At 37.5% G+C, this 21603-nt stretch overlaps 2 protein-coding genes and 1 non-coding gene across 3 annotated transcripts; all 3 read right to left on the bottom strand.

The window, feature by feature from the left end:
• Positions 1 to 2738: 2738 nt before the first annotated feature.
• LOC122077431 (HVA22-like protein e) lies at positions 2739 to 3612 on the bottom strand. Its single transcript, XM_042643374.1, has 3 exons — positions 3443 to 3612; positions 3014 to 3371; positions 2739 to 2934 (listed from the first exon to the last, which is right to left on the bottom strand). The coding sequence occupies exons 1-3, from the start codon at positions 3487 to 3489 to the stop codon at positions 2914 to 2916; spliced, it is 426 nt and encodes a 141-aa protein (XP_042499308.1). The 5' UTR covers positions 3490 to 3612; the 3' UTR covers positions 2739 to 2913.
• Positions 3613 to 10119: 6507 nt separating this feature from the next.
• LOC122077219 lies at positions 10120 to 14187 on the bottom strand. The gene is made up of 4 exons (XM_042643089.1): positions 13407 to 14187; positions 12721 to 12961; positions 11567 to 11684; positions 10120 to 10706 (listed from the first exon to the last, which is right to left on the bottom strand). Exons 1-4 carry the CDS (start codon positions 13976 to 13978, stop codon positions 10615 to 10617), a joined length of 1023 nt encoding a protein of 340 aa, XP_042499023.1. The 5' UTR covers positions 13979 to 14187; the 3' UTR covers positions 10120 to 10614.
• Positions 14188 to 19706: 5519 nt separating this feature from the next.
• LOC122077629 lies at positions 19707 to 19796 on the bottom strand. The gene has a single exon (XR_006139876.1). It is a non-coding gene; the product is annotated as a small nucleolar RNA Z122 (small nucleolar RNA).
• Positions 19797 to 21603: the final 1807 nt, after the last annotated feature.

The raw sequence follows: 21603 nt of genomic DNA, 5'->3' as shown, positions 1-21603 counted from the left end.
GAGAGAGAGAGAGAGAGAGAGAGAGAGAGAGAGAGAGAGAGAGAAAATATTTTTAGAGAAAAAGAAAATTTTCGATTTTGATCATTTCTTATCATTTTTTTTGTTATTCTTCATAATTGACAACTTATGATTTGATCCAGTTATGATTAGATGCTCTTAAATGTGTAAATTCTCTCTTTGCCATGGATGTAGAGAAACTTGATCCGAAAAGAGAGGGGGGAACTGATTTAGCTACTAGACCGACTCAACCAACTAGGGTAAGTCTTGGATCAGAGTTTGAACCATCAACCCTTCCCCTCTTTCCTTCTCAGATTCTCTATGCCTCCTATAATCTTACTATAGTAATCACTTGATTACATGTGTCTAACCTTAAAATATTTAAAAAATTTCCATTTTGCTTTCCATTTGCTTTTGAAAAAAAGGAAGATCCCCTTGAATTATTTTCCCTTTAAGCAGCTTCCATGAGGTATTGTGGTATACAATAATTAGTGAAAATGAACCATTAGCGAAGAAGACATACATTTAAGTTGGGAATGGAGGAAACTTCATTAAAAAATGAGTTCAATGACGAGGATGATAAAGGAAAGTAATATTTTAATCCCAAAATACTCAAATTATTAGTATTTGATGCCTATACTAGTTTTATATACGCTAATTACATATCTAATTACATGTCGTGCTAAAATTATTGATAAGAGAAACGTCGACTTCCTTGCTAGCTCTTGGTTTTCTTTTACAAGGAATGCATGGTTTAGGCTTTGTTTGATGGTCTTAGAATTTGCCATGTGGTAAATAAGGTTTTAGTTCACTCTCGCAATTAACTTTTTGCTTCTAATACGAATTTGAAAAAATTCAATCTTATAAATCAACTTATAAGATAAGGGAAATCAAAATCATATCGAAGGATTGATGTGAAACCAATCCCATATGACTAGAACATCTTCAAATATAAATGGCCATAAGACCAAGAAAAATTTTAAAAATTAAATTATGAATTTCGACTTTAGGAATACAGCTTAAAAGGAAGAAAGGATAAAAGAAGGGAGAGAAGCTCTCTATTGTAAGACGCATTTTTTCTAGTTTGAAAAGCAAGAGTAAGATTGCGTTTGATAGTCATTCAATTCTAAGAACGATATTTAGTATCAAAAACAGAATTTTCAATTTCTATGTCAAAAAAAAAAATATATATATATATATATATGTATTATTCGATGAATCTGTTTCAAGAACAATTACCTAAAGTTGTTCATTTTTTTTGTGTTTAGAATGAAACCAAAATAACAAAACAAAATTTCATTGTTCCATCATTTTACGTTTCTAACCTTTTTTTTTCTTTGCTATGTGACATCTACATGACTATCAAACATAGCCTAAGAGTTTCATTACTTATAAAATTGGAAAAGATAAGGGTAAAACAAATCTTGCCCACTATTTACTCTCTTTTCACATCTAGTTACAAATATAAATATATATATATATATATATAGCTGATGTTTCACACATGATAGCCACCAAAATCATTTCATGTATAAAGACACAGAGAGAGAGAGAGAGAGAGAGAGAGAGAGAGAGAGAGAGAGAGAGAGAGGTATAGTACTGTCTCTGACCGATTAAAAATTCTCTTTCATAAAGAAACCACCTCAAAACAACTCTCAAAAGACAAAATTGTGTAAACAAATATTTCCTCACTACTAGTGATATATACGAATATATCACCTCTAATTCCAACAATAAACTCCCACTCCTAATAGACAAATTCAAAATATATTATTCTTAACTCATCTAAACCCTAATTTTTATTATCAAAAAATTCTACCTTTACCCTCGGTGACATGATGAGACTCAATCCTATCATATACATAAATACACCAAGAACCACATCATATAATCAAAACCCAATCCAAATGGCTAAAAGAGCATTGTCGCAACTTTAGCCCATGGTTCTAAAAATTGCGTTGGAATCGGCAAAATCAGCCGGTATCGTATGAAGTCAAATACCAATTAATGTATGGAATCAAATATCAGTATGTTATCGGATTGATTAAATCGATATCGATATTAGAGTGCTGATCCCATGGTTTGAGGGCAAAAGCATCTGATATGGGCCCCGATCAGAAGCACTCCGTATCATTATCGGCCAAAACCGACACCGATTACTTAGAAGTTAAAACCATGGTCTGGCCAAGTCCAAAATCGAATCTGAATCGAATCTGAATTCAGAACAGATGAAGACGAATCCCATGATTGAGCCCACATCCTGGCATGGCTGGCCCGGCCCATATATATAACTAATATACTGGGTCCTTCGTAGGTAAAAGTAATCTGGCCCATATATAACTAGCAACCTTCGCTGGCATTCTAACAAATTCTGTTCTTACCAAACATAGAAATATTCTCCAGGGCTTTTTTTTTTTTAAAGGATTAGAGTTCATGAGATCTTTATCTCCATTATTTCAATAAATTATTGGATATCCGACTTAAACCCCCTTTTATTTTTTTTATTTTTTTTTTGAGGTTTTCTCCTAGAGCCGAGTGTCGGATTTCTACTTCAACCATCACATCCTAACTCTAATGATCCAAAGGAGAATCTTCGCAGGGATTAAATAAAATCCAATTTCAATTCTGCGCGTAATAAATGAGCGAATCGCGTAATAAATGAGCGAATAATCTTATATACAGAGGAGATGCGCTGCAAGATCTGGATACTGGACACCCATAAGCATTAAGAACAGCAGATGGAAGAAGGAAGCAAGAGAGAAGAGTATGGGCTTTTGATTTTAGAGAAGATCATGTTCTGTATCAAATTACAAGCATAACTTTACAGAGAGTAGTTTACAGAAATCCAAAGCTGAAGAAAACAAAGAACAGAGTATTGATCATCAGAGCAGTCATTGATTTTGAGGTGGATTTTGTTCAATAAGCCTCATGTCTTCCCTGCGAATACATACATTATCCGTGAAGAAATCAAAGATCGATGGTGGAAGTTGCAGAGAGAGAGAGTGATTTAACTTACTTTCTTGGGGGAGATGAAGTCGACAAACTTGTTCTTTTCTTTCTCCTTGGAAGGGGACGAAGCTAACGTTGTACGAGGCTTGGTAGAGACACCAAGCTTTCGAAGCTTCTCCCTCACGAATGTATCGTAAATGTAAGCTGCTCCTCTGAACTGTGGAAGAACCAACCACGCCACCAACGCCAGCTTTATATCGTACCATATCGGTATCCATTCGAGAAGAGGTTGAAGAAGCATCTCAAGGATAGTGAGGAAGGAGTATATGATCCAATACGCTAACCACTGCTCATCATCCACCTTTGAGGTGCTCTCTATCGCCATTACCGACGCATACAGTGGGAACACCAGCATCACCGAAGGTCTGCAACAAATCAAAATTACTAATTAAATCCCACCAAAAAAAAGGGAAAATTAAGTTGTAGTAATAATTACCCGGCGAGGGAATGAAGGTGGGTCATCAAAGTCCAGAAACGGCCCATTTCGTTTGATCTATTATTCTTCTTCTTACTCTGTCAAGGAAGTAGTCTTTTTCTGTTAAACCCCAAACTGTGAGATTTGCAACAAAGGATCAAGATGTGGCGAAAATGAAATAGGAAGACGACTGCAGATAGAAAGGGAGAATTTATACATCGGTAGGGTCGGTTGGACACGTGTCCAGAACCCTTTAACGGGTATCTGATTCTGCCTTGAACGTGTCCATCGAAGTATAGCACCGACCAGACTAGATCTGATTTGATGATATTCCACTAACTGAAATGCGCAATCCTACGGATGATGTTAATTAATTAATAATTTCCTTTCATTTTTATGCTTTTCCACTAACACAAGCCACGTGTCTCGGTTTTCCGTGTAAAAGGTCGGTGACAGGTGTTCCCCTCTCCGTGCCCCAGAAGGGAAGTGGCAATTAGATATTAGAAGGGTCATTAAAAGCAAAGCGAATCGAGATTTGTGCCTCTCTCTCTCTCTCTCCCTCTTTTGCTTTTAGGATTACAATAAATAGAAAATTAATTACGTTAGATCAGAATCAACTAAATTGCTGGGGTAATGCACGTGCAATACGCGTCACATTCTATCGAATCCGGAAACTTCAGCGTGTAAGTTGGGCCTTATGAGTCCGAGCCCGCCAAGCCCGTCTAGAGTCCGACAGGGCTTGAGTTGGACTTTTCATTAGTCGGGTTGGCCAGGACTGAGATTTTAAGTGCGCGTTTGAGTGCACAATTCATTGGAAATTTGGAAAGTGATTCCGTGGAATCGTGGTTTTATATTTCCAGTCATGTTTGGTTGTTAATGATCAGAATTCTTAGTAGAATCAAGTGATTCTTCACAAGTACTTTTATATATGAAGTGATTCTTTGTAAGAACATCTCAATCGGAGATCTCATAAAAAAATCAGGTGGTTCTTTTCCTAATATAAAACACACGAGGTGGCCTAAGAATCACCTCTCTTTAGTCTTTTTCTATTCAATGCCAAACCTGAATTAGTATACCTGAGAGGGTGTTTTTCCAATGTCCATTCAGAATCTACAAACTAAACAATTATTTTGTCAAGAATACAATTCTAGGGAACCACATTCTATGAGATTACATTCAAATTAGATATGTCTCTATAGATTTATCCAATGCGCCCTAAAGCCTTCAAGATTCAATTGGATTATTCACTATCTTGTATTCAACAGTGATTCATATAATTATTATTGTGTTTGTATATGTTTGGGTTGAGTTTTGTGTACCTTACATTTATAAACATAAAATTATAATTGTGAAAAGGTTAGGGATTTGAAGAAAAAAAAAAACCCTCGAAACATAAGTTAAGGAGATTCATTGTGAAATTGACAGCGGTGTATAAATTTAACTTATTAAAAAGATTTGATTCTCTTAAGTAGTTACAGATATTCGTCTTAATTGAAGTTCCCAAATGTCACATAAATTGTAATTACCCTGGTTATGTCAATCTGGCATTCGCAACGATTAACAACAATACTAGGATCATTACTTTTGAAGAAGGTGTGGAAGGTCTTGTGAAGTTTGCTCTGTGTCCTGATGAGTTTTTTTTTTCATTAAATGAAGTATCGACCTTTTAATCAAACTCTGTTCTTTCTTCAATGTATTTGATGAACATCTTACTTCAAATAAAGAATAAAGAAAGTTAGAATTGTTAATATAAAAACAACAACATCATAACATTGTTCTAATTAAATGGGGTCGGCTACATGAATCCAATATGATCATCAAGATGAAGAAATAAAGGATAAAAAAAGTACAACATACAAGGATGTAGAAGACGATAAGAGAGCTATGAGTGATATGTTTAAGCGGTAAAATTAGAACATCATCCCAAGAATATCCCCTACAAGAGGTCGGCTACACGGGTCTTTGTCCTCCACTGAGGTCTATCTACAGTAATACTAGAATCCAATCCCACCAATTGCATATCTTTCTTTGCCACTTCGTCAAAAGTCATTTTAGATTTGCCCATACATCTTCTAGAACCCTCTATATGAATTTGGTTGTTTTTCTTGATTGAGTCATCTAAAGATCTCCATTGAACATGATCATACCACCTCAATCGGCTCTTACATAGTTGGTCCTAAATTGGGACGACTCCCCACTTTATTTTTAATACAATCATTCCTTACTCTATCCCTCTTGGTCTAGCCACACATCCCACGTAACATCATCATCTCTACTACCCCCAACTTCTTCAAATTACTCTTCTTAATTGCCAAACACTCCCCCCGATAAGTCATAGCTAATTGCATTATTATCTTGTAGAATTTTCACTTGAGTTTAACTATCATAAGTTTGTCACGTAACACTCTTGACGCACTTCTCCACTACATCTATCCCACTTTAATTTTGTGGGACACATTATCATTTATATCCCCTTATTTGCTAATGATTGACCCCAAGTATTTAAAATAGTTTATCTGTGGTAGTTTCTAATTAGTTAGATTCACAACGTCGTCACCCCTCCTGTCACGCCCCGTTCATATGAACTTGACCAGTGACCAGGTTCCCTCTGCGTAACCCAAAACTACCAAGATCATCTGATACAGTAACCACAACACAGCAAGCCACAAGTAATCATTAAATACAATATTCTAGTTAAGTGAAAGTTTTATCATAAATGATTACCTGTAATTTTCCATATACTCTTGATACCCAAATTATTATACATAAAATATTTACATGTGGGCCCGTCGGCATGATATTTACACAAGAAATAACAATTTAACTATAGAGAGCACAAAAGGGAAATATATCAAAAGAATCAAAAGAGTACAGTAAGAAGAATATGCTACTGTTACCCTGCAATACAACCCTCACACTGGCAGTTGTCACCGTGTTCAAATTTTTAGAGACCCACCAATCCCCCACTGGGGTTTCGTCAGTGGGACCCAGCACGGGTTCCTCTACAGTGTATCCTGTAAAATTATTTAAAAAGGTGTATACATGAGGGGTGAACTCACTAGCTCAGTAAATGGAAAGAAAGACATACAAACAAATTCATTTCAAATAATACTATATGCATGAGATTCATTTTAATTCTATTCCACCTAAACAATCATTATTAGATCATAGGTAACGTGCTACTCACAACCACAGTGGGCGTATGCCCCAAGTTCGAGATACGTTCTCCATCCCACGATACGCCCATAGGGTTGTTGAAGAAGGCCCACCGTGAGCACTCGAAAAAGTAAATTGTGATCGAACCACAATAGAAATTAAAAGCAGTATGATTGGCCCTCTGAATATATCACCAAGGTTTCGAATTGTCCTAATGATCAGCCAGACGTACTTCTAACCACCACAGCGGTCCATGATCGACGCTTCCCCCCAGTGATACTCCAACACGTAAACCCCTATTGGGAAGGGTCATAGTACGAGGGAATATGAAATCCTAACCACATGCTCCTACATGAGATATTACAACTGCATAGTACTTTCTTGTGCCACTCAACGGTGTACCAATGCAATTGTTTTTAAGCCGACTATGGCATCTAATCAGGAAATCTCACACATGATCGAAAAACATCATCATCATAATCCATCATATGATAAATCCATTCTCACTATTTCAAGCAAGTAATCATGCATATAAAATTTTAAGATACAACATGTTCAGTTCTAAATGCATCATTCATTCATCAATCATCTGCAAAGGAATGACAATCGAAATGTCAATATAGTCTATGAATGCATAGGATGCCAAAAATAGTCTAAAAATTAAGATCAAAGTCCTCTTCCCATTTACTTATTCTTGTAAAAGAATCTGCACACGCGGTATGAGTAAGATCCGGAGTGAGAAGATGTGTTTCTCGAAACCTAGCACAGATGAGAAGTTTAGAAATACCTTCAATTCGGGTCTATAAATGACATAGGATATGGTCATGACACGTATAATAGTGTGAGGAAGGTTGTCGATGAGTTTGAGTTCCATCGAAGCTCATTCAACCTATAAGTGGATCATAAAGGTGGGTAGGAAAACCCACCAGTGCAATCTGTCCAGACCGACGGGTCATACTGGTAGGTCTAGCACCCACCGATCCTACCTTCCGGTAGACCTAGAGGAGACAGGTGGGTCACACTAGTAGGTGTGGCACCGTCCGGTCCTACCTGTCGATTGAGTCAGAATCTGAGCGAAGACAGGCGGGTCACACCGGTAGGTGTGGCACCCGTCGATCCTACCAATCGGTATTCCTCGGGTTTCTCTTCTTTTTTCCATTTCAACTCTTGGAAACCCAATAGGGTAATTCCGACATCATTTTTCACACATTCTAAGCCTCATCTACTTGATTGTTCTATAGATCTAAGCCATGAACAAGATTTGGGGAAAGAAATCATACCTTAGTTTGAAAACCCCAAATCTTGGGATTTCTCGTCCCAAACTCAAATGCCACTTCAATAACTCCCAAATCCTTGTTTCCCTTCTCACATACTTCAAGGAAATCATGCAAGGGTTCCATTATCTTCTAGATTCAAATATACATAAAGAGGGTTCCATCATATCTCAAGGGTTTATGGTATTACTTACCTCAAAATGTAGATCTTAAAACACCAATGAAGATACCGACGACGAAAAGGTAAAACGTGGCTACGGGATCCAAGGGGGAAGCCTCTTCTCTAGTCTTCTTCTTCTTCTTCTTCCTCTTTTCTCCCTCTTTTTTACTCCATTCGCCAAACTTTGCTGATAACCATAAATGAGGGAGAAAGAGACATAAAGGCTATTTCTACCCTAGCCAATAATATCTTCTAAGGTTCGTTTGGTTTTGCCCATTTATTAACCAAAACACATTAAATCGCATTTCCGGGTGATATAGCAGACATCATCAGACATGCAAGACTTCATTATGATGAGGAGGTCGAAATACACGTGCTCATCCAAGCCGGGCATGCTGGGGTCCACATTACCCCAATAGGTGTGTTACACTTGTGGGTCTCGCACCTACCAACATCCACCAGTTGGCCAAACAAGCCAACCTTGCTGTATTTTAGAGGAAAACAGAGTCTTAACATGTACCTTACCCTCGCCACGTGTTGTGGACCAAGTTCCTATCATTCAAATACGATAATGTGCATTTCTTATTCATACATAGCCTTGTGATATGTCCAAAGGCACAGCTTTGGCGTGCGAATCACTTCGGGTACCGATCCAATCTTATCTGGCCACCTCGCATTTGACATCACCCTTGCTTTGATGTACCATAAGACACCGACATCAACCCGCTCTAGTTCTAACCCTGCAAGACCAAATCAAACTGACCGATCAATGAATTGGGTTTAAAAAGCAAGGCTCTACACCTCCTGTCCTGACTAAAGGGACACATTATATACTCTTACTTTGCTCTAATAATCATAAAACTTCTTGATTCTAAGCTTTGACCCCCAAAGTTCTAATTTAGTGTTAATCTCTTCCATGATCTCATGTACGAGTACAATATCATCAGTGAATAACATACACTATGATACATAGTCTTTGAAGTGTTTTGTTAACTCATCCATAATGAGAGCGAACAAGTAAGGGCTTAAAAAAATATCATTGATGTAACCCAATTGTAATTGAGAATTTTAAGCTAGAATTGTTAATATAGCAATATAATCATGAGTTTCACTTGTTGAAATTAGAATAAGTTTATCACGAAAACCCAAGAAATTAGATTAGGTTGCTTGACTAGATTAGCTTCGAAGTTGAGAATCTCTCCACTTAAACTCTAGTTCTTGAATATTTATTTCAATTATCTTCCCTTAATTTTGATACTTATAACAAGAATTTGCCATGTTAAGTCATCGTTTTGGGGTATTAAGTATTAACCAAAGGAACGACGAGAATTAACAGAGTTTAAATGAATCTGGTATAAAAGAGCAACTCAGACCTGTGGCAATGCCAAATCTGTTAACATTTCAATAATAACGGGTCCCAAAAAATTAAAAAATAAAATAAAATAATCAGTAACAACATTCTACAACCATCGCCTTAAATAGCTGGTGTTGCTGATTGCCATCTAGACCTGCTCTCTCAGGATACCATTTAAACAAGAACTACAGAAACTGGGTTGGGGATCTCTTTTATCACCATTTTCTTTCATTCAGATAATCCGGGAGCCAAAAGATAGTAATGCCATAGACGAGGAATTTGATCAGTGACTCAACTCCAAAGATGTTCAGAACATTAACAGCTGTTGTCTGCTCCCTTTTCTGCAGAGTATGCCATTGAATGTCTTGGAAGATCATAATCTCTCAAGTATGACTGAGTAACCTAGTGTAGATATAGATTCTCACACTGCGATCACAAATACATGCAGAAGAGATTCGGAGAGCACCCACCTTCTCCATATGCAAGAAGACAAGCTAGATGTCGTTCAAGCAAGAGCATTAAGCTACATTAAGTCCAATCGTTCAGCTCCCACAAAGTGAAATTCTCTATTTCCACTTTCCTTTTTCACAATTTCCTGCAGGATTTGTGAGTCCTCACTGTATATTCTATCAGAACTGTTCTGCCATTTCTTAGCTCCAGATATAACTAGTGCAGAGACTTACCAAGTCCAAGGCTCTTTCTTACAGCCAAAAAGTGTGGAGGATGCCGAGGGTGGTATGAAGCCAGTTTATGATTAGCATATAGAAAAATGCACTTCTCATTTAATAGAATTAAAATCAAGTGAAATACATTCCCTGAAAACAACAGGGGCAATCCAGAATGCTCCAAAAATAGGGAACAGATATGAGATCAGCTCTAAAACCTCAAGAAAGTCCACGAACAACATAAGGCCGGTATAACTACTACAAATGTACTAACACATGGGGTCTCAAGGCAGGAAAATAGACCTGCAGTTACAGTCAATGATGCACAAAAACTAGATATTGTTAAGAATGGCAACGAGTGCCACGGAAACTCCCTTGCATCTGAGGAAAGAATGATGAACAGATTGAAGACTCATTTGCAGGCAAAATATTCTCGCTGGGTTTTTTTTTTTTTTTTTTTTTTTTTGGGGGGGGGGGGGGGGGTGGGGTGGGCAACTGAAAATAGAGCATCAGAAACAAAAATGATAAAGAAAATTGTAGCTCTATATAACCTTAACCAACAAAACTTCAAGAAGAATTGCTCCTCAAAGTACAACAGCAGCTTTCTCCTGGGAAACACATAGCGATGGATGGGCTACCAGGGGCTCATAGTGATCAGCTCCTGCACCACACCAACCTGTATGCCAGAAAGATTTAAGAAACAACTTTAGACATACCAGTGATATTTACACAAGTAGAAACAACCAGAAAATAAAATGAAACTAGCACAAGTAAGAGTCAACAACAATAATTTGCCAAGCAGCTGCAGATATAAATAATTTATCTTTTCATTTACCCTTTTTCTGTTGGCTTCTCTGTTGTCAGACTCTTGATCACAACTTGCAACCATATTTCACGAAAATAACAATAGGTTGTGATGTTTCCACCCAAAAGACAATCATATAGGTACCGTACTTGAAACCAGAGTTTTTAAGGACTTTAGGACCAGAATGTCAGATTATTAACCTTCTATGGGGAAACCGTCTGTACATTTGACCTCAGTGGCTTATCTAAGAGTGGCACGCTGCATTAGGCCAGGACAATTTCTTATGTTTTATTTTTACGAACTTCAGTAATGGGCCAAGGATCACAACACTGCCCATATGGAATAGAATCTCCCTTGCCAAGCCAATGGGAGCGTGGAAGGGGGCCAACATGTCAGGAAGGAGAGAGTGTAGAATGCGCATAATATGCAGTGTGGCCATCATTTTCTTTTCTGATATTTATGTATCGAAACAGTATAAAAACAAGACAATTAAATTAATCACAGGAATGCAACTTTGACAGTGCCACTATGAGATCAAACTTTGCATTAGTAAATTCCATGTAATTTTTACGCATACATACATACAAACATACAGAACACTGTTTCTGGACCAGTCAATTGGACCACCGAACAGTTGAGATGTCCAGTCCACTTCTAAATGCAATGGGATGAAACAGTACCCATAGAAAAATAAACTGCATGCATCTGCACGATGATAAATAACTATTTACCTGTCCCTTTCATGAAAAGAAAAAATGGAGGCTCACAGATTTGACCCCTCGGACAATGTGGAAGGAAGAAAACACAATTTTCTCCATCAACCATTCCATCTGATCCATGGGCTTGAACCTGTTAAAATAAAATTGGGAGTTGTTTTAAAAATGTTTAGTATATGTATGTCTTTGCCAACCAAATATCACTAAAGTTGAGATCACTCAGAGAACGTACAAAATTAATGATATTAACTGAGTGAAAGCACAAGGTAAATCTATCAAATTGATCTATCATACATCTGTAGTTGCATTAAAAAAAATTCTCAAGCAATATCATTTTATATCCAACTCATCACATAAACTAAGAATTATCATTTTGTCATATATCCCAATTAAAGAAAAACACTAACCTTAACAGCATACAACTTAGTAGCTAAAATACCAATAAGCAGGTACTACAGGCTGGCTACTAACCGACATGACTAGGGAGAGAGGGGGGTGAGGTTAATGGTGCAATGTCAGTGAGGAAAGGGCATGATTAAGCCAATCTACACGTGTATACTTTATTATAAAGGCAAGCAAATATGTACTCCAGGAGTTCACCATCCTGTGAACACTCACCCCCTTCTGCAAATTAATAATTCACTAGCATATGGGCATATGCAAAGACTTTCATCATAATTCTATGGAGCTAGTAATTAAACAACAATCATACAGAAATCAATCATTCCAACATGTCAATATATATTCCAGTAAGGTATTATCACTCATTACGACTTTACAGTAATACATATGAAGACATTTTCTAGTAACTTTCCAAATTCATTTAAGGTGCCCCTCACATGATCATTTTTAAACCATTTTATTGGTGCCCAAAGGGAGAACATCCCATACAAGGTTGTTATATGGACACCAGTGAATCTGGAATTTGAAAGTGACACCTCATGTTAGACCACTTTTCATTGGAACCATCCCTTATGGAATTTAATATGCTCCATATAAACTAGATAACTGTACTGTGCAAACATAACGGATAAATGGAACAAAGTTTCATAGAACTTTCACTATCTACCCAAATGGAAGAGAAATTCGATATTAATTATTCTGGAAGGATATTAATACAAAGAAAGAAACAGAAAAGAAGAGTTTGAAGGATTGAAGCATCTTCTTACCACATAAACCTCCCTCTTGAATTCAGTTGCCAAACTCTCTATCGCAATATCATCTCCAAAAGCAGCAGCACGTCCTTCTCTATTCTCATCTACAGTTAACAACCCCTCCTCAGTATATTGCAAAGTGACGATATCAAATTCATCATCAGGACTACCAGAGATGGACATGTATTTGGCCCAACTCAGGGCATCGTCGACAGCAATGCATCTCTCTTTATATATAGACTCCGCAGCCATTTCCCTTCAATCATAAATATGCAAACAAGCAACCAAATAACTAAACCAAAATGCCTAGATAACTTTACCCATTTGAAGTCCTGAACAGCAAATTTATCTACAAAAATAGAATATAAAAGCGGAAGAAAGAAATATCAGAAACAAAAAAAAAAAACCAAAGCCATTATCTTTAAATCTTGCGAGGGACGTGTGGAAAATGGTGCGTTTAAGCTAAAAGAGGAATAGGAAGTTAAATACATTTCGCATCCCCGCAAAAAGCAAGCAAAATAATTAGTAGAGACGAAAAGAATCATTTACAGTAACCTAAATATACGTCCAAAGAAACAAAATAATGGGAACTCATACATTTGAGAGATCTCCATCAGATGCGTTGAAACTTTCAGAAAAAAAAAAAAATTCCCCTCATGATATCAGAAGCATCAAAACATAGGACCGCGAAAAAAATATACCTCTGCATCCCAAGATCGACCAGCTCGTTGATCGCCACGTCAAGACCCACACGATCTTCCTTCTTGGCCAACAATTTGACCTCCTGAACAACATGAATCCCCCAACCAGCTTTCAAATCGGGAGAATAAAGATGCTTAATGGCGGCATCGATGGAATCTCTTTCCAAACCGCCGTCAGATCCAAGATCTTCTAGAAACCTCGAGACAGTCCTACGCCTGAGCTCTCTAGCATCGATGGCGGATCCCATGGCCTTCTGAGATGCCGTGAAAAGGCAGTTTCCGTCGGCTTCAACATCTCCTCCATGCGATAGGCGAAAGATAATGGATCTTTCAGGGGAAGAATCTGTCTCTGGTTGTTTCCAAAGAACTCCCTTGGCATGAAGCCTTTGCAAATAGCGCATTTGCTGATCCTCTAAACCGCTAACGGTGTCCCAAGAGTTTTTTTCCAAGAGTTCAGAATCTTTCGAGTTGTCAAAAGAAGCTGTAGAGGTCGGATCTTTCCAAGGGAGGAGCGGTGGTGAAGCTTGGAAAGTTTCGGCAATCGCCGTCGTATCGCAGAGAAGCTTCCCCATTTTACTCTCTCTTAGATAATTTCCGATTTCTCCTTCTTTTGCACTCACTTGATCTCTTCCTCTTTGATGGATTGGACGGGCAGAGTTGCAGGGCAAGAGAGAGAGAGACAGAGAGGGTCTCCGAGACCGAGAAGGAGAGAGAGAGAGAGAAGGAGACGAAGAGAGGTTTCCGTTGAAGTTAGGGTTAACGGATAGATGAATTGGGGGTGAAGGCTATTAAACGTGGCAAAATCAAGATCGTTTAAATGTCCAGTGGGGCTATCGACAACCGTTCCTTGATTCTAACGTTAGCCCAATTGGCAATTGCTCTAAATCCCCATCTAAGGTTTGAACTTTCAACATTCGGTCGGCACGTTGACTATTTGGCATTTTGTGTCCGCTCTCCGCTGTAAGATAAATTATTTTTTAGACAAAATTTCGAATCCTCGTCCGTCATAGGTTTTTTTCCTTTTTAATGTCCAATCAGTTTTTAATTAATATTTAGAAAAAGGAGAATCTTCCCAAAGAAAAACTCAAATTCCTTACAAAACAAACTTCTACTACCCTTTCTACCCCTGTTAATTTTAAATCTCCAAATTACCCTCCCTCTACTCCGTTCGATTCCGTAACAGCTAACCCGCCGCACCACCTCATACCCCTGTATCATCTTCCCTTCTTTTTGGGGTAATTTAAGGATTTAAAATTAATAATAAAGGAGAAATAGAGGTAGAAGTCTGTGTTTTTAAGAGTATTAGGAAAGAAACTTTAAGTAAGGAGTATGAGTAAATATAGGTTAAGTAAAAATAATGATAGAAATCTTCCCAAAAAAAAATTAAGAAATGTTAGAAGAACCGCATGTGGGCAAGGTATTTTCGCATTTTAACCCTAAGCCAAATGGAAAACGAGTAAGAATATCAATCTAAGACTGAAAACCATTTGCTTGAATTGAACCAAATCAAAATAAAGTGTCTATATAAATCCAACTAAAGCTAATCATACTAAACCCTAAAATCATGTATTTGTTGAACCGTGTCAATTATTTACCATGGATTTAATGACATTTTTTTCCTTTTATTTTTTAATTTATTTATTGGTATCAAATACAGGTTATTCAGTTTTGCTTGTCTGGGAGCCTCAACTTGATGGGTGGTCTTGCATCAATAAACTAAATGTTGAGTGTAAGGGTGTCAATTCATGGCCCGACCCGACTAAATTGATTGGGACAGACCGTTTATAGACCAGTTAGGCCCCCATTGTCTATTAAACTTGTCGGGCTTGAGCCCGACCCGTTTATAAACGGTCAGTCTCGGTTTTGCTACTTGGACCGTTGGGCACCCGATCGAGACCGACCGTTTAACACCCGACCAAGACCGGCCTATTGTGCACTGGCCTAGCCCGACCCTTTAATGATTGTAGAATACCTATTTTACCCCCCAAATTAAAAAATAAAGACATGTTCACATTTTAAATAATGGTTATATTTGGCATCATTTATTGATTTATTGTCATTTTTTTGGGCTTGCATGAGTGGGCCGAAATATAAGAGCACGTTTTAAAGAGGGTCTATTTAAAAACCGGTTAAAGCCGTTTAACATTAAACATGTCCGTAGCCCAGTTAAGACCCGACTAAAACCCGATTAAGATAGCTCAATTATAGCCCAAGGCCGACAAACCGAATATAAATCGTACCATGCCCTCAATAACTAAGCCCGATTAATTAAATGGGTGGACACGATGTAGCCTTTGAAAGTCTTCAAGCTTGATTAAGCCCGACCAAAATCGGACCGACCTGACCGATTGACTCCCCTATTTGAGTGGTCTGATCTTTGCGGACTTGATACTAAACGCAAGGTGTCACCTGGCTCAAACCAGCACCACATATCATCCTCGTATATGATTTAAATAATATGAGGTCTCAAATCCATTTCTCCCCAAGTCCCATCTATCTTGCTCAGAGCGGCTTCACGCCATGGGTTCAACTCCCTCATAGCATTTTATCCTCATTGAAAACGTGATAAAAAAAAAAATGGGAAAGTGAGTGGCCAAGGTCTATTGGAATCTGAAACTGCTCCTGTTGTTCTGGATCAAAATCCTCTGTTTTTCTTATCCCTGTTTTTCTTTGTTTTGTTACTTGCAGAACAAGACATGTGGGCAACAGATGATCCAACGGTCAAGGTTGGGTGAGGATTATTACATCCGGTGCGTTGGTCTTAAAGTTGTCCACGTGTTGTGTTCTGCAGGTAGCAAAACAAGGAAAAACAAGAATGAGAAAAACAGAGGATTATTTTCCTATTGTTCTACCCAACATCAGGAGAAAACTTCCAATATCTTTAAAATAAAGAAAAAAAATTTTGTGCCTTTGGCATGGGTTTGTGGGTTGATTCAGAAGAGTCGTTAAAAAACTCGAGAACTCAGAAGTTCGAAGCAAGGTATTCTCTGTAAAAACTGAGAGAACAGTGAGGACTAAAAATTGTAACTTTATTCTTCATTGCCAGGGAATCATATCTTATTTCACCATAGATGTAGTTAATTTTGTTGAACATATGTAAATTGTAAGATTGTTTGTTTGCTATTTTCATTCCTATTTGCATCAATTTAAGTTTTCATCTGTATAACAGATGTTTAATAGTAATTACTCTCCGTATGCTGGGTAAATGATCTGGATTCTTTCGCTCCTTCACTGTGCTTCCTTCAAACTATTAGTGCCATTTAGATTTTTAAAAAAAGAGAGAGAGTGTATGTCAATGTGAGAAAGAGAATTGAGGCCCATTAATGTGCCTAGGCCCACCCAAAACAGAAACTTGGGCCAATAATGTCGGTTATGTATTGAGTGTTAAACCAGGCAATCAGCTTTAGTCGATTAACGATCCTCAAACCATAGATCGTCAGAAAGAGAATTTAGGCCCAGGAATTTGCCTAAGCCCACCCAAAACAAAAATTTGGGCCAAGAATGTGGGTTTCATGTCAATCAGTGTTAGACGAGGCAAACCCCAACCTAGAATTATCCAACAATTTGGAAATTATTAGCACCGGAAAAAATTAAAGTTGCTCTATTATGACCTAGTTGTTCCATGCTTGAGTTGAAAAGTAATCTTTCCATGAAGTAAGATTTAGACTGCATACATTAGGATCCTCCCCATACCACACAATGGTGAGAGCATTTTGCAATGGGTACCCTACCACTTCATATACCTTTTTTATAGGCTAGGGTATCCTACCACTTCATATGCCAACGTAGAGTCGAAAAATAATCTTTCCATGAAGTCAGATTTAGATTGCATACATTATGATCCTCCCCATACCACACAATGGTGGGAGCCTTTTGCAATGGGTACCCTACCACTTCATATACCAACGTAGTTAGCATGTTAAGTTCAAATATACAAGCAAAACATGATTACCTGTGAGACCTCCATCGTTGGCGAGAGAACCCCATTGCAGTGCTACACCACAGCATCCCCTCATGAGTGCATGTACAAGATGAGGATTTGGGCCACAATGAGGCAACAAGCATTAAACAGATATAATATCTGCTGGGCTAGGCAAGACTTATTTATTGGGCTTGGATACGCCCACAATTGGCCCAACGTTAGCACAAAGATTACTCCATATGGTATCTCCCCACCAACATGAAGAAAAAGCGGCTAGTCCATTGCCCGACGTGATTGTAAGCTACTTGAATTTCTTATCATATATGGTAATGATTTTTTTAAATGTAATATATATATTTTTTTTACCTTTAGAGGCAAACTAAAACGAATTTTTATAATAAAAATAGAATGTTTTTGAGTTGGTGACTTGGTGATATTGTGGTATAGCCATATGATTACACATTTTTATTTATTTATATGTTTGACATTTTCACTTCCCATCCTTTTAATTTTCCTTGCAATCAAAGAGATCCCAACAAAATTTGAATGCAAGATAAAATGAAATTTAATAGCCAAATATGAAATGATTTGGATTTATCGATATAGCCACTGGGGTAACAATTACAAAAATTTATATTTGAAGTTTAAAAATTTCACTTACCATTCTTTTAATTTCCATAAATAAATATAATGACAGCATCGAAATGATTCAATTTCCAGCCAACTAGGAGCATAACATAAAATTTTGACCAATTAAGAGGAGTTCAAGAACTCTACCTGTTTTTTTTCTAGTCATTCTACTACACATTTTAGGATGATTTGCTAGACGCCTTCTAGTTTTTTCATGTAATGTTCTCAAAGAGTTGAACAATGTGTTTTATTCGTGTCAATTAATTATAAATAATTAGTATGTAATGTTATAAATAATAATAATAATAATAAATAAATAAATAAAACAACTACAAAAAAAGGAAAATATAATATTGTTATAAAGGAAGAAGTATATGAGAGGAACAAGTGATTCGAACGAAGGATTACCCATCCTCCTAATCTTCAACATAACAAAATAAATTTTCCATCCTTTCTTATGTCATAATATTATATTCTCAACTTCTACTAGAAAATAAAAAATAATTCGATTCTTAGCCTCTTCGTCAAAGATATTCTTTCTTGTTTATAAGATAGAAATACAATATTCTAAATCAAAATATTTTCTATATGTACATCTTTTTGTCTCCATAAGATACTCTTCCCTTTAGACTTGGTTTTCTTCCAAACCATTTCTCATATGGAATCATACCAATCTTATTATGTGGGATTCTATTTGATAGATAGCATGCCATTAGCATGGCTTCCCCCCACATATTAAGTGGTACACTTGAACTTAATAACATAGAGTTCATCATCTCTTTAAGAGATCTATTTTTTCTTTAGGCAACCCCATTAGATTCCGATTGGTGTGGAACGATTATCTTATGGATAATTCTATTTTTCTCACAAAACTTTTCAATGGTAAAATACTCATTCCCTCTATCAGTTCTAAGTCTTTTAACCGCCACCCCCTGGAGAATGTCAGTATTATAGGAATACCCCTCTCTTTCACCAAATTACGTTCAGACCCCTACTGTCCTGTTAAGTAAATATTTGAAATGACATTTTTACCCTTTTAACTAAAACAAATAATAAATATATTTTACTTAAGTTACTTCTCAATGAGTCGTGGTCTACAACAGCAGCAATCACCGGCGGTTCCTCTCTCTCTCTCTCTCTCTCTCTCTCTCTCTCTCTCAATCTCGAGGCCGACTTGGATGTTCTAAAAAAATGTCCAAGATTCCGAGCTTGTTTAGACCAGAGAACTCAGGTGGGATTTCACCGGAGAACCGGTTGCAGCTTAGATTCAGAGATATTCCAGTGCCGGAATCTGGCCTAATCAGTTAGGTATCTGACCTCTATCAACCCATCAAACCTTGAAGGAAAACGAACAAACCGAAGCCCCACCAAAGCTCTCCAAGAAAGTTTTCGTTACCTCATTAATAGATGCCGCCACCATTCGATCTCCCTCCTTCAAGGAAGACACCTACTTTGTTTCTCACTTACACTCTTCGGAGAGAGAGGCTTCACAAGAGCTCAAAGAGAAGTTCTCTATTTCTTGTGGTTCTGATGAATCATTCCTCCCTTGGGTGGCGACGACAGCGCCGCCGTGATCCTTCTAAAGTTACTTAGGGCAAGAGTTTCTCAGGATGTGACATTGTGAGGACTGGAGATGGGAATCCCCTAAAAGTGTATCAGACACAGAGGGCAGAGCTTGACGATCCAAAGGAACGTTACTCAGAAAAATTAACTGTTGAAAGGAAAAATGAGGAAAAGAAAAATAGAACTTTGGGATCAGACTGACGTGCAAAATCATTCAGCATAGCACAACAATGGAGCTTCTGCTTACTTGAAGATATCGTTTTCATCATTTCAAACTTCAACATAAAACAGAAAAGAAACGGCAAAAAAAGAAGACTACTTGAAATAATTAGAAAAAAAAAAACAGAGAAAAGCTTATTCCAATCCTTATGAATATCAGAAGAAGAAATTCAACATTAGCCAAAAGAACCCGCCACATATATACTTCTAAAATCTGTATAACGGCAAAAATATGGGTGAAAATATCAGAAGAAACCAACTAAATTAAAACAAAAATAATATTGAAATCCTCATATAGCCATTGAAGCTGCTCAGGGTCCTCTCCAAGCTCTGTAACACTATTTCAATGGAAGAGTTCATCTAAGGAGTGTCGACATGCAGAAACCCCTCTAGCAGCATCAGTGGTTGAATCAAATGCTCTTCAAATCGGGCTCCGCCCAACTCTCCAGATTGGAATTTAGCTCTAAGCGGTTAGCGATTTACCAGAAACAAACAACCAAATTCGGCTCCTTACGCTTACGGAACTCGTCCTCTTGTTTTTATTTCCTGATGAATCGCTGACCGTCTAGAGCTGATCTCCGTCTCCCACTCTACAATGATGCCACCATCATGGGTCACCTCATCAGGGCATTTGGCTTTAATCGCAAAGAGTCGTTGTTGATTGTCGCGATTTCTTGTTGGTTGCCGCAAGTTCCTGCTAGTCGCTGCCGCTATCGTGGCAGCCATGATCTCCGGTGTTCGATTTGGGAGAAGGGGGGTAGAAATCGTCTGAAATTCTCATCTTGTACAATTCCATGCAATTCCTCCCTAAATGGCTGACACGTATAAATATTCCATATCTACGGTTCAGATTGTATTATGGTTGTATTATGGTTGATTAACATTGTATTATGGTTGATTAATCTGAACCGTAGATATGGAATATTTACACGTGTCAGCCATTTAGGGTGGAATTGCATGGAATTGTACAAGATGAGAATTTCAGACGATTTCTACCCGGGAGAAAGGTACATTAAGTATCGATTTGAGAATAAGACTTATTACATGGGCATTTTAGATACTTCACGTTTAGTAAAGGCATTTTGGTATTTAAAATAAAATATATTAGCTGACATCAGCATATAAGGTATATTGCTTAACGGAAAATGACGATAGGGGGTCTGAGTCTAATTTGGTGAAAGAGAGAGTGTTCCTATAATACTGACATTCTCTAAGGGGTGACGCTGTAAATTACCAAAAAAAAACATAAAGAAGAATAGGTCATAGGCACAAATGGGCTGCAACTCATCACAGTCCACAACAATAACTTTCCTCTTCATAGCGAAAAAACAAGAAGATCATTTGAAGGTAGTTACAGGCTTACAGCTGATAGGAAATTTAGATAAGGAAGGTAAAAGTAATAAATAAAATATGTGATTCGATGCTAACCTACCCTTGAAAAGCCAAAGTAAGCATGAAAATCACCTAAGGTGGTGGGCCGCGTGCTGGGCCGCGGGCACAAGTGGGCTGGAACCCATTACAGCCTCACAAAATTTTTTTTTCTGTGACTATTACTTTCCTCATTAATAAAGCAAAAGAAAAAGATCAATTTAAGGTAGTTATAGCAGTAGTCTATAAGATAAGGAAGGTAAAAGTAAAAAAAAAAAATTAAACTAAAATCTGTGATTAGATGCTAACCTACCCTAGAAAAGCCAAAGTAAGAACGAAAGAGGACTCTGAACCGCGAAAGTTTAAAGGTGAAAGGTGAAAGGTGAAAGTAAACCCAACACACACAATAGGTACAGTTTGGTTATGCATTGCTAATGTCATGCTTATAAGTAAAACTTAGGAAACAATGAATCTAATCATAAGCATTGCAATAAC

The sequence above is a fragment of the Macadamia integrifolia genome, chromosome 4, assembly GCF_013358625.1.
Source record: "Macadamia integrifolia cultivar HAES 741 chromosome 4, SCU_Mint_v3, whole genome shotgun sequence".
Taxonomy (NCBI): Eukaryota; Viridiplantae; Streptophyta; class Magnoliopsida; order Proteales; family Proteaceae; genus Macadamia; species Macadamia integrifolia.
This window is presented reverse-complemented; position numbering and strand designations above follow the sequence as displayed.

What these genes read in the sequence shown, in the direction of transcription:
- LOC122077431 (XM_042643374.1), bottom strand. Translation starts at nt 3,489, where the DNA reads ATGGGCCGTTTCTGGACTTTGATGACCCACCTTCATTCCCTCGCCGG. An exon ending in CACCTTCATTCCCTCGCCGG is followed by an intron (nt 3,372 to 3,442) that starts GTAATTATTACT and finishes GATTTGTTGCAG; the next exon opens with ACCTTCGGTGATGCTGGTGT. An exon ending in ACTTCATCTCCCCCAAGAAA is followed by an intron (nt 2,935 to 3,013) that starts GTAAGTTAAATC and finishes ATGTATTCGCAG; the next exon opens with GGAAGACATGAGGCTTATTG.
- LOC122077219 (XM_042643089.1), bottom strand. Translation starts at nt 13,978, where the DNA reads ATGGGGAAGCTTCTCTGCGATACGACGGCGATTGCCGAAACTTTCCAA. An exon ending in GTCGATCTTGGGATGCAGAG is followed by an intron (nt 12,962 to 13,406) that starts GTATATTTTTTT and finishes TTATGATTGAAG; the next exon opens with GGAAATGGCTGCGGAGTCTA. An exon ending in TCTTTTCATGAAAGGGACAG is followed by an intron (nt 10,707 to 11,566) that starts GTAAATAGTTAT and finishes TCTGGCATACAG; the next exon opens with GTTGGTGTGGTGCAGGAGCT.